General features: G+C 39.9%; 1 protein-coding gene and 1 pseudogene across 1 annotated transcript in view; one reads left to right on the top strand and one right to left on the bottom strand.

The window, feature by feature from the left end:
* LOC115196723 (RNA polymerase II elongation factor ELL2) overlaps nt 1-5458 on the top strand; it is a 38863-nt gene extending 33405 nt beyond the window's left edge. Inside the window, exons 10-12 of the mRNA XM_029757591.1 lie at nt 570-741; nt 868-912; nt 1791-5458. Of these exons, the coding sequence (XP_029613451.1) occupies nt 570-741; nt 868-912; nt 1791-1901 (328 nt within the window). The 3' untranslated portion in view covers nt 1902-5458. The remainder of the gene's footprint in view (nt 1-569; nt 742-867; nt 913-1790) is intronic.
* A 335-nt stretch (nt 5459-5793) lies between these two features.
* On the bottom strand, nt 5794-7136 carry LOC115197765 (peroxisomal membrane protein 11A-like; annotated as a pseudogene).
* Nucleotides 7137-13210: the final 6074 nt, after the last annotated feature.

Below are 13210 nucleotides of genomic sequence, written 5' to 3'. Positions count from 1 at the left end.
ATATAGATTTTTGTATTGTGTTATTGACTGTTTGTTTGTTTACGTTTGTTTCCCATGTGTAACTCTGTGTTGTTTGTGTCACACTGCTTTGCTCTATCTTGGCCAGGTCGCAGTTGTAAATGAGAACTTGTTCTCAACTGGCATACCTGGTTAAATAAAGGTGAAATGAAATGAAAATAGATCATTACAGTTGTTGGTTAGCTAGCTAGCAAATTTTTGCCACATTAGCATAGACATGATATCAGTCAAAACATCTCAAAACAATCAATAACAAGATACAATGAACTGAAACAAGCCACCTACGCTTCCCCACATGGCAGCTTTTTGTCATTGTTGTTAACTACTGTATCTGGCCATCCAGAATCACAACAATACACAGCCTTCTGCCCCATTGAAGTGTGCGCATCGTTTTCGTGACGTTGTCAGCTAACCTGTCTATTTCTACCTCCTGATGTGGCCATTCCACGTTGCCTGTCACCGCTGGCCAGACTAGACCAGACCAGATGGATGCCATGGGCCTGTGGTTGTTGAAATGACAGCTCACAAGATGTTAATGTCTCTCTTTCCAGAAAGTACAACATCATCACAGCCTCAGAGCAACGGCAACAGTACAAGGAGGATTTCTGTGCGGAGTATGATGAGTACAGGGCCCTGCATCACCGGATCGGTACTATCACAGAGATGTTTGTTCAGCTGGGCTCAAAGATCAACACTCTCTCCCCCGGTACACAGGAATACAAGGTATGAGCAAGGAACTGACGCCACTTCCATGCACAAAACAAAACACTTCTGTTTAAACATTTAAAGACCTGGCTTGAGGAACTTTCAAGGGCTTACTAAATGTCTTGTATTTTTCTTTCGTTACAGCTCATGGAGGACCAAATACTGCAGAAATACAGAAAATATAAGAAAGTAAGTAATGCATGAGCAGGGAATATTATTGAATTATTTTATAGCCTGTCTTATCTACTATAGCCTGTATGGTTATCACAAAGAACTTTGACTCACACCAGTGATATTAATGTTGTTATTAGGATCAACAGTGTAGGAAAAAGTACCCAACTGTCATACTTGAGTAAAAGTAAAGATACCTTAATAGAAAATGGCTCAAGTAAAATTGTAAGTCACCCAATAAAATACTACTTGAGTAAAAGGCTAAAAGTATTTGGTTTTAAATATGCTTAAGTATTAAGAGATAAATATAATTGCTCAAATATACTGAAGTATCAAATGTAAAAGTATAAATCATTTCAAATTCCTTATATTAAGCAAACCAGATGGCACTATTTTCTTATTATTATTTAATTTTACGGATAGCCAGGGGCACACTCCAAAACTCAGACATCATTTACAAATGAAGCATGTGTGTTTAGTGAGTCTGCCAGATCAGAGGCAGTAGGGAGGACCAGGGATGTTATCTTGATAAGTGTGGTAATTGGACTATTTTCCTGTCCTACTAAGCATTCAAAATGTAATGAGTACTTTTGGGTGTCAGGGAAAAGGTATAGAGTAAAAAGTACAGTACATTACTTTCTTTGGGAATGTATTGAAGTAAAAGTAGTCCAAAATATGAATAGTAAAGTACAGATACCCCCCAAAAAACTACTGAAGTAGTACTTTCAAGTATTTTTATTTAATTCCTTACACCTCTGAGGATAATCTTTCCCCATACGCTACACGCCCCTCTACTTTGTCAATGTCACCATAATGCCAGCTCTCTGACGGCCCTCTGCCTTGACCATGTCACCATAATGCCAGCTCTCTGACGGCCCTCTGCCTTGTCTTTGCAGAAGTTCCCTGGTTACCAGGAAGAGAAGAAGCGATGCGAGTATCTGCATCAGAAACTGTCTCACATCAAAGGTCTGATCCTGGACTATGACCGTATCCAGGCCCCTTCATAGTGACTGGCCTGCACCCTGCTGCCACAGGGTGCTATTTTATCAACGGACCAAAAGACTGACCAGCCTAGCCTGGGTCTGGAGTGTTAAGGACTTTAATCACATATGAATCACACATTCACTTTATTCCTCCAAGTGTTGATGGAAGAGAGGAGAGAGGTTCTCTTATATGAAGTGGGCCAAGACCAGCGACTCGTGATCAAATGAATCATTTTTGAGGACGAGTGTTGTTGTAATGGCTGGCAATTTAAGCCAAAATGCTTTTTCTACCCATAATGTTAATGTAATGAACTCTCTTGCCCAATGCTTTTAACGTTTGGTCTATTGCCATGACTACACAGAAAGACTTAGTTTGATGGTACAATCATAAGGACAGATGAGAATAAATGCTCTTCATACCCAGTCTTCTATCCATGCTATATTTAAGTACCCAGTACAATTTGCGGTTTGTTGTCTCACTGAATGTATCGATGTAAAATAGTGATATAAGATCTTGATTTCTATAGAGGGTTGTAATCACTGGATTAAGATTAGGGGATGCTGGAAGATATGCAATGTTATGTGGAAATATCTCAGACCTCTATGAACAAGAAGTGAACTGTTTGAGTTGATCATTTCTCTATTTGTTAAAGTTGATGATACAGTACATGTCATTAATCAGACATGCCAGTCAAATCTCCTATACATTCGCCTCTGACCCACATTTCACATTCAGTCTGTAGTTCCTGTTTGCAGTAATTGAGCCATTCTGCTTCATCAAATATGGGCCATGGGATTGGAAACAACTGCCCCCTCTATGTTGAAGAAAATGTTTATGAATCTTGACATTTGTATGATATAGTAAAATGCCATCTTAGTCATATAGTATACTTCCATGTTTCTGTTTAAACCACTACATCATTACTGAAAGAACACTAATCTGAGTAAGAACTGCAATCAAACTCCAAAATAATATTTTTTGATTGTTATGGCATTACCTTATCCTTCTGGATAAATTATTCTCATTGTTTGAGCCAGTATTTTCTGACCTTTGATGATAGTAATAAAGTTCATACAATATTAATGAATATTTTATTACCTTGATCAATAGTCCAATACATTTGTGAGACTGGGTGGAATGCCGGAGCATTTAACAGTACTTCCAAAAGCCATTTTTTATATTACAAAGCTTGTGCCTGTGTGACGTATTCTATCAGCCCAGCTAGAAACGGGATTGCTCCCATGCAGTGATGAAATGCAATTCTTTGACGCTTTTGGTGTCTTTGGATTTCATCCTGGTTTAGAGCCTCAGAAATAAGATTGTCCATCCCATAAATCAGAGTTGAATCATAGTTCAAAGATGAGATTTCAGAAACCTATTTTCTGACTTGTGTGAACTTCTTCACTCTTGCTGTTGAAACTGCTCTGTAGGAGAATGCTGTGGTAACCAGTGGTAACATTGTATTTCTTAATGTTGCTGTAGCAGTTTAGTAGATTTCACCTCAGCAAGATGGGACAGTTTATTTTCAGTTTGAATCAGTGAATGTTCCGTTACAACATTGGGCTACTGGATGTGTTTGTTTACAGTAGATGCATTTACACAAACTGGACCACATTAACTGAACCTCTCTGGATGTACCTGTCGTCATCACTTGGGATTTCATACAGTTCACTTTGATTATCTGTGGCTTGAAGATATATATTTTTTCAAATACAGTGACTACTCTTAAGCAGTAATGAAATCAATGTGAGTGTCTGTGTACACTATCTTGCTACTTAATTGCTGTCTTAAATGTAAAGGGAAGATAGTTCATTTTGCCTTAACACACCATTAACACATTTCCATGTCTCTGATATTGACTTTCTGAAATGTAATGTAATCTCTCTTTTTTTAATCTGCTCAATTTAATTTAATGTTTCAAGATCATGTATTTTAGTTCACATTTTTTGGGGTTGAAGGAAATGCAGAATTTATGTTCATGTATAATGCTTTCAATACTGCGTCTTATATGTCTGCACGTCTTTTTACAATGTTGATGTATTCCTCTACCATGTGAGTTGGGGCTCGATTCAATCAGATCTGCTTTAGCGAACATCCGCATAGCGTTTGTTTTGACGGTCTATGAGGTGGAGCTGTGTTAGAGCGGTCAAATCCACAAGTGGCTCCCTGCATTATAGATAAAGCCGACATTACAATTGGCTACATGGAGTCGCATTAACAGAAATCTCATGCCACCTTGTTTACAATATGGAACAGTGGAATGTGTGATGTAATCTACACCTTGATTATGAGGAAACCTTCATTATTTAGTTGAATGATTTTTCAAGTTGAGCGTCATTATTCCTATATAACCTTCACTTTCTCCTTCTGAACATCTAACGCGAGTGGGGCGGTTGTGGCTTTGTGACAATGGTTGCAAGAGCAGCTGCTCACTGATTTGAAGGTTCCTATGCAGTTCCACCTCTGAGGGCCACAACATCCGCTATGCGGGTGTCTGCTGTCACCGCCTAACGCTTGATCGGATTGAATCTAGGCCTTAATTCTTTTGTTTGTGATAGGTTAATTTCTGTTCGTTTCCCTCATGAGTGCTCTGTGGATATCTGTTTAATAATCATGAATGGAGTATAAAAAATGAATTGTGACTATGTTAAGGGGCCTTTTTTCATCCATTACAATTCTTCACCGCTGTCACAAACCACATGGTTTCAGAGCTCCTTATAGAAACATGTCTGAAAGGTCTCTCAGAAGTGCTTGACTGGGCTAGATTAATCCCTGACATGTACACATAGTGGAGGTTCTTCTGTCACAGTTTGGGTTCTTTTTTATTGTTGAATTCTAAATGTAATAAATGAAATGTGTGCTACTGACTGTGGTATTCTGGAAAGCACATGGCCAGATATGAGACTAGTACAGACCACTGTCTCTGTGTGCAGTACTGGACTGAGCCATATTCATCTGAATAAGTGCTAATTGTGATATACGCAGGAGTTAGCGAGGTGCCTTCTAATAGGAAAATCACATTGGCTTTAACATAATCTTTCATAATTGATTTGATTGCATGCCACGCAGGTGAAACAAAATATATGTACTCAAATTATTGGTCCCCAAATGTTATTTTTCATGTGTAGACTTTGTGGCTAAAGGTCCTTAAACTGTTAAGACACCCACAATGTGCTCTTGAAATGCAAAATGCCATTTAATGTGCATACTGCTTACAAATCAAACAACTCTAGAATAATTTTTAGTTTATTGTCTCGCTGTTGCTGGTGCGTTTACTTTGTTGATATTGGTAAATTAAATGTCTCAATAGAAATGTGAAATAAAATCTCTTGTCTAGTATAAATCACTACAGATTGTCGACCTTTGAGAACAAATTTGTGTAACTATTCTTTTTTTGCTTCCTTCTTTGCACAATTTCCTCAATCTATTCAAGACAGACAAGAAGCCTCTACTTGGCAAAAGGTAAATGTAATATATTTGCAATTATCTGTTGGGGATGCTTTATCACCAACTTTTCCTCTAGAAAAATACTACAAAATGTATTAGTCTCTGAAAAAATAAATAAATATCTTTTCATCAATAATTGTCTGTTTTATAAATTGCTATATATTTCCTTGAGGTGGCAGTGTTTCAGCACTTTTCAGGGAATTCCTTGCACCACAAACTGATCATCATATTGAATAGCGAATGTGCATTACACAATTCCCTACAATACTTTAGATAAAATCAAAGGACAAATATTTTCTCCAAATGAAAAATGTCAACCCCAAATTAGTAATCTACTTTTTAGGGTTTCTCAATATTTTTCAGTCCCAGGGGCCACATTTATTAAACTGCTTGGTAATTAACGATGTAAATTTTTTTTTTTACTTTGTTCAACTCAGGACTTCAAATAAGTGTACCTTTACAACAGCATTGTGAATAATTGCATAAATGTCCATCGGATCTCTTTATTTTCTTATTAAACAGTTAAAAAAAATCTAATTCAACCCATTTTGTTACGTACGTTGCATTATGCATAGAAATCTACTGTATTAAATGCTTTTCTATTATGGAATATATGATTTGCATAGACATTTTGAACTTAACTATATTTTTCTCACAATGAACAGAAAATATCTAGAACTAATGATAAAGCCATAAAGGACACGATGCTAACTGGTGGGCTTGGATTAGTGTGGCCATGCTGGCTGGATGATGCAACTCTTGATCCGTCAAATTTCTGTAAAATAAGGCATTATGGCACCCAACTACAGGGCTCTACGTTCAATCAAACACTAGTAAACAATGAAGTTTACTAAGATCCCTGTCCTGTCTTTGTGATTCCTAAACTACTGAAAAGTTCCCTTTATAATCTACCAATTTAAAGATGTCTAATAATACCGATGTGTCAACCAATGAGCTGTTGCTGGTCCCAACAGTAATCATAAAAAAATGAAGTGATTTAAAAAATGAAAGCTACTCAAAATACACATAAAAGTATTTGCCCTTTAAGCTCCAAACAGTTTATCTGAAGGGGTTGCTATCATCAGTAAACTTCTGCCAACATGTAGCTTCACCTGTAGTGATATTCAAAGAAAGGAACCCATAAAAATTCTGTCTCACCAATGTTTGACTACAAACCTTAGTACCAGCATCTGCCCATCATACTGTGTATAGCCTCTCTTCATTTAATAACTCTAGCTCCATTAATTTACCGTTAACTCTAGGTTATGGTTTCATTTTCAAACTGGGGTGACATTATCCCTAACAGAGAGGAGATTTGCCCACAAAAGCCCACCACCCCTAGGTTTGACCAGTAAACGCCCAGCCTGTCCAGTGAAATGGAAATATCAAAGGTTTTTCAGTGTGTCGAGGGCAACCGAGGGATGTCTTTTAAGACTCTCAATAAGCAGGAGCAGAAAAGGATCCGGTTGAGGAACAAGAAAAGCCTGATCGGGTCTGTCTTTGAGGTGCTGATCCATTTTCTGTTGAAACAGCCTATTTTTGGTTCTCTGAACCATAATCTGGGTAATAACGTAAACATCTCTGGGACAAGAAGTAGCAACGAGAGGCGTTCAAGCTCCATCGCTCCTTGTTGATATCATAGACCATGCCAACATTTCTGGCCCAGAGCAAATTCTTGCAGATAAAGCAAAGGGCGGGTTGAGGTTGGCCACAGTAAGGCAGAAGCGCAGCACAGGGTCAGAGAGCTGCAAGGTCTGCCTGGCTTCGTCAATGGAATTCACAGTGTTCCCCAGTCTGAACACTGAAACAAAGAACAAAGACAGAATTCAGCACATGCTCATGAATGAAAACAGTTATCAATTAGGCTACATTTGACATATTGTTGAACCAAACATTATTGGTAGACTAGAGAGCCTCTTTCCAATAATAATTAGCCTACTTCTTGTTTCAAAAACACTTGTTCAACCGGTTAGTTAGTTACAGTATGTCCCTGGAGAGTGCAGTAGTTGTTGGTGGTGAAGGTTGTTCAAACTCACATTTCCTCCCAGAACTCATGTTGGACACCAGACTCTGCAGTTTGACAACAAGTTCTTTAATTGCAGAATTGTTGCAAAGCAAATAATTCGACAAGGCACATGCATATTGAGGACGAAAAGGGCGGTTTTCAGGAAAAACTAGCAGTATTTCAATCTTCTCGATGTAGGAGTTTGGATAAAAGTAACATTTTGAGTATAGTGCCTTATCCCATCCATGCATTAAGGTACGATTTCCGACCCATATCTTGTGCTGACTCAGCGGTGTCTTAATCTAACCATGATGGCGTTCCAATCCCAGTGCAGCTCAGTGTAAACAAGCGTAACGGTAGGGTCTGAATTTTTTGGCTATACCAAACAGTACCAATGATTTATATATACACTAGATCCGTCGAACTCAATTCTGGACCTCCAAGCCAGGTCCACTGCGTGTTTTCATTGTTGCCCTCTAATCAGGGACTGATTTAGATCTGGGATACCAAGAGGATGCAATTAATTATCAGGCAAAACAGAAAACCAGCGGGTTCCAGACCTGGTAGGGTAAGAGTTGAATATCCCTGCACAAGATGATTGACAGGGGGCGCTGTGTTGAAGCCACCTTGCCTCCATCTTGGCTCTCCCCCACCATTGTAAAACATATTTTGGAAAGCTACAGAAATGCATTTATTAATGTCTACAATTATTTTGACACACTTATTAAATTACAGACACCTTAATGCATACTTTTAAATTATGTTATGTGAGCTAAACATAAAAATAACAAATACAAATATATACAATCATTTTCCTTAAAGTATAATTTTTAGAGATGACTATATTTACTGTCCCCACCACAACAACAAAAATACATGTAATTTTGTCCTTGAAACATTTAATTGAAATACCACAGAATTCCATTCCTCCTATGGCGGACTCATAGTTGGGAGTGCCAATATGGCCGACCGGTGGCTTCAAAGCCTCTCAACGGCCAATATGTAGCAATCCAAGGTTTACAGTGGCTTGCGAAAGTATTCACCTCCCTTGGCATTTTTCCTATTTTGTTGCCTTACAACCTGGAATTAAAATGTATTTTTTGGGGGTTCGTATAATTTGATATACACAACATGCCTACCACTTTGAAGATGCAAAATATGTTTTATTGTGAAACAAAGAAGAAATAAGAAAAAAAAGAGAACTTGAGCGTGCATAACTATTCACCCTCCAAAAGTCAATACTTTGTAGAGCCACCTTTTGCAGCAATTACAGCTGCAGGTCTCTTGGGGTATGTCTCTATAAGCTTGGCACATCAAGCCACTGGGAATTCTGCCCATTCTTCAAGGCAAAACTGCTCCTGCTCCTTCAAATTGAACGGGTTCCGCTGGTGTACAGCAATCTTTGTCTTACCACAGATTCTCAATTGGATTGAGGTCTGGGCTTTGACTAGGCCATTCCAAGACATTTAAATGTTTCCCTTTAAACCATTCGAGTGTTGCTTTAGCAGTATGCTTAGGGTCATTGTTCAGCTGGAAGGTGAACCTCTGTCCCAGTCTCAAATCTCTGGAAGACTGAAACAGGTTCCCCTCAAAAATGTCCCTGTATTTAGCGTCATCCATCATTCCTTCAATTCTGACCAGTTTCCCAGTCCCTGCTGATGAAAAACATCCCCACAGCATGATGCTACCACCACCATGCTTCACTGTGGGGATGAAATTCTCGGGGTGATGAGAGGTGTTGGGTTTGCCAGAAATAGCATTTTCCTTGATGGCCAAAAAGCTGGCCACCAAACATGTTTGCTTATTTTTTTCTTTAAGCAATGACTTTTTTCTGGCCACTCTTCCATAAAGCTTATGTGGCTTAAAGTGGTCCTATGGACAGATACTCCAATATCCGCTGTGGAGCTTTGCAGCTCCTTCAGGGTTATCTTTGGTCTCTTTGTTACCTCTCTGATTAATGCCCTCCTAGCCTGATCTGTTATTTTTGGTGGGCGGCCCTCTCTTGGCAGGTTTGTTGTGGTGCCATATTCTTTCCATTTTTAATAATGGATTTAATGGTGCTCCGTGGGATGCTCAAAGTTTTGGATATTTTTTTATAACCTAACCCTGATCTGTACTTATCCACAACTTTGTCTCTGAGAGCTCTGTGCTGCTTGCTTGCTGGTGCCCCTTGCTTAGTGGTGTTGCAGACTCTGGGGCCTTTCAGAACAGGTGTATATATACTGAGATCATGTTACAGATCATGTGACACTTAGATTGCACACAGGTGGACACAGGTGGACACAGGTGCACACAAGTGGACATAATTAACTTCGTAGCAAAGGGGGTGAATACATATGCACGCACCACTTGTCCGTTTTCTTTATTTTTAGTTATTTTTTCCATTTCACTTCACCAATTTAAACTACTTTGTGTATGTCCATTACATTAAATCCAAATATAAATCAATTTAAATTACAGGTTGTAATGCAACAAAATAGGAAAAACGCCAAGGGGGATGATTACTTTCACAAGGCACTACATAGTCATAATTGAACAGTACCTATCCCGTAACAGATAATGGAGAATCACAATAGCCCATTACTGTATTACGGTATTACCCATTACCCTGTAAAGTCCATGGAGAATAAGAGCACCTTCTCCCAGCTGCCCACTGCACTGAGGCTAGGAAACACTGTCACCACCGATAAATCCACGATAATTGAGAATTTTAATAAGCATTTTTCTACGGCTGGCCATGCTTTCCACCTGGCTACCCCTACCCCGGTCAACAACCCTGCACCCCCCTCAGCAACTTGCCCAAGCCTCCTCCATTTCTCCTTCACCCAAATCCAGATAGCCAATGTTCTGAAAGAACTGCAAAATCTGGTCCCCTACAAATCAGACAGGCTAGACAATCTGGACCCTCTCTTTCTAAAATTATCCGCCGCAATTGTTGCAACTCCTATTACCAGCCTGTTCAAACTCTCTTTCGTATCGTCTGAGATCCCCAAAGATTGGAAAGCTGCCGCGGTCATCCCCCTCTTCAATGGAGGAGACACTCTAGACCCAAACTGTTACAGACCAAGATCTATCCTACCCTGCCTTTCTAAGGTCTCAGAAAGCCAAGTTAACAAACAAATTACTGAACATTTCGAATCCCACCGTACCTTCTCCGCTATGTAATCTGGTTTCCGAGCTGGCTATGGGTGCACCTCAACCACGCTCAAGGTCCTAAACGATATCATAACCGCCATTGATAAGCGACAATACTGTGCAGCTGTATTCATTGACCTGGCCAAGACTTTCGACTCTGTCAATCAACACATTCTTATTGGCAGACTCAACAGCCTTGGTTTCTCAAATAACTGCCTCGCCTGGCTCACCAACTACTTCTCAGACAGAGATCAGTGTATCAAATTGGAGGGCCTGTTGTCCGGACCTCCGGCAGTCTCTATGGGGGTGCCACAGGGTTCAATTCTCGGGCCGACTCTTTTCTCTGCATACATTAATGATGTCGCTCTTGCTGCTGGTGATTCTCTGATCCACCTCTACGCAGACGACCCCATTCTGTATACTTCTGGCCCTTCTTTGGACACTGTGTTAAACAAACCTCCAGACGAGCTTCAATGCCATACAACTCTCCTTCCATGGCCTTCTACTGCTCTTAAATGCAAGTTAAACTAAATGCATGCTCTTCAACCGACCTCTGCCCACACATGCCCACCCGTCCAGCACCCACCCTAAGTTCTGACTTAGAATATGTGGACAACTACAAATACCTAGGTGTCTGGTTAGATTGTAAAGTCTCCTTCCAGACTCACATTAAGCATCTCCGATCCAAAATTAAATCTAAAATCGGCTCCCTATTTCGCAACAAAGCATCCTTCACTCATGCTGCCAAACATACCCTCGTAAAACTGACTAAAACCGATCCTTGACTTCGTCGATGTCATTTACAAAATAGCCTCCAACACTCTACTCAGCAAATTGGATGTAGTCTATCACAGTGCCATCCGTTTTGTCACTAAAGCCCAATATACCACCCAGCACTGCAACCTGTATGATCTCGTTGGCTGGCCCTTGCTTCATATTCATCGCCAAACCCACTGGCTCCAGTCAGTTTCCCTGACACCCAAAAGTACTAGTTGCATTTTGACAGGAGAATAGTCCAATTCACACACTTATTAAGAAAACATGGTGATCCCTACTGCCTCTGATCTGGCGGACTCACTAAACACAAATATTTCGTTTGTAAATTATGTGTGTTGGAGTGTGCCCCTGCTATCAGGCAATAAAAAAATTGAAAATTGTGCCATCTGGTTAGCATTTACTTTTGATACTTAAGTATATTTAAAACCAAATACTTTTAGACTTCTACTCAAGTAGTATTTTACTGGGTGACTTTTACTTTTACTTGTGTCACACCCTGATCTGTTTCACCTGTCCTTATGATTGTCTCCACCCCCTCCAGCTGTCACCCATCTTCCCCTGTGTATTTATACCTGTGTTCTCGGTTTGTCCATTGCCAGTTTGTCTTGTTTGTCAAGTCAACCAGCGTTTTTGTTTGCAGCTCCTGCTTTTTCCAGTCTCTCCTTTTTCTTACCCTCCTGGTTTTGAGCCTTGCCGGTCCTGACTCTGAGCCCATCTGCCTGACCACTCTGCCTGCCCCTGACCCTGCCTGCCAACCTGTACCATTGCCCCACCTCTGGTTTACTGACCCCTGCCTGCCCCTGTTGGAATATTAAACCAAAGTCAAATCGACATGTCTGTATCTGGGTCTTACCTTGATTCCTGATAACTTGAGTCATTTTCTATTAAGGTTTCTTTACTTTTACTCAAGTATTGAGTACTTTTTCGACCACTGGTAAACAAGCAAGTCAATAGTTTCACTAAATAACTCTCACAAACCCAGTCCAATTAAGAAAATAGCTCAGCCTGGATCAGTCATGTAATTCCTTAGAGATAGATAAAGGACACCCAAAAGCCTGTTTTATCATGTGCAGCGCCATTGAGGACAATTTTGAAGTAGTCAACTGGGTGGGATTTTCTATGAGTTAGAAAGCCCTGCTTTGGACTGGATGTATAGTGTGTAGTTTAAACATGCTTAATCTATGAGCAGAATTACTGTCTTACCTCAATTAGCCAGAAAATCCCTGGTTTGAAAGCTACTGTTTGGTGGAAGCTCTGCAGCGCCATTTTCCCTGCATTTTCCCCCATGTGGGCAGCCCTCTAGCAATTAGAGTTCCAGCCGATAAGCTTCAGCTCCTCGCCATTTGAGTGACAGTTAGCAAGATGCACACATAGCAGAGCCAGAGAGAGAGCAATGACGTGGTGCACATATCTGCACATACAGTGCATTCGAAAAGTATTCAAACCCCTTTCTTTTTTCCACATTCTGCTACGTTACAGCCTTATTCTAAAATGGATTAAACAAATAAAAATCTTCATCAATCTACATACAATAATGACATAATGACAAAGTGAAAACATTTTTTTTTGCAAATGTATTTAATATAAACAACATAAATACCTTTTTTACATAAATATTCAGACCCTTTGCTATGAGACTTGAATTGAGCTCAGGTGCATCCTGTTTCCATTGATCATCTTTGAGATGTTTCTACAACTTGATTGGAGGCCACCTGTGGTAAATTCAATTGATTGAACATGATTTGGAAAGACACACATCTGTCTATATAAGGTCCCACAGTTGGCAGTGCATGTCAGAGCAAAAACCAAGCCATGAGATCTAAAGAATTGTCCGTAGAGCTCCGAGAAAGGATTGTGTTGAAGCACAGATCTGGAGAAATGTACCAAAAACATTCTGCAGCATTGTAGGTCCTCAAGAACACAGTGGCCTCCATCATTCTTGAATGGAAGAAGTTTGGAACCACCCGG

This window comes from Salmo trutta, chromosome 7, assembly GCF_901001165.1.
Source record: "Salmo trutta chromosome 7, fSalTru1.1, whole genome shotgun sequence".
Classification (NCBI taxonomy): Eukaryota; Metazoa; Chordata; class Actinopteri; order Salmoniformes; family Salmonidae; genus Salmo; species Salmo trutta.
The sequence above is the reverse complement of the archived record's forward strand: the minus strand, read 5'-3'. Positions and strand labels throughout refer to the sequence as shown.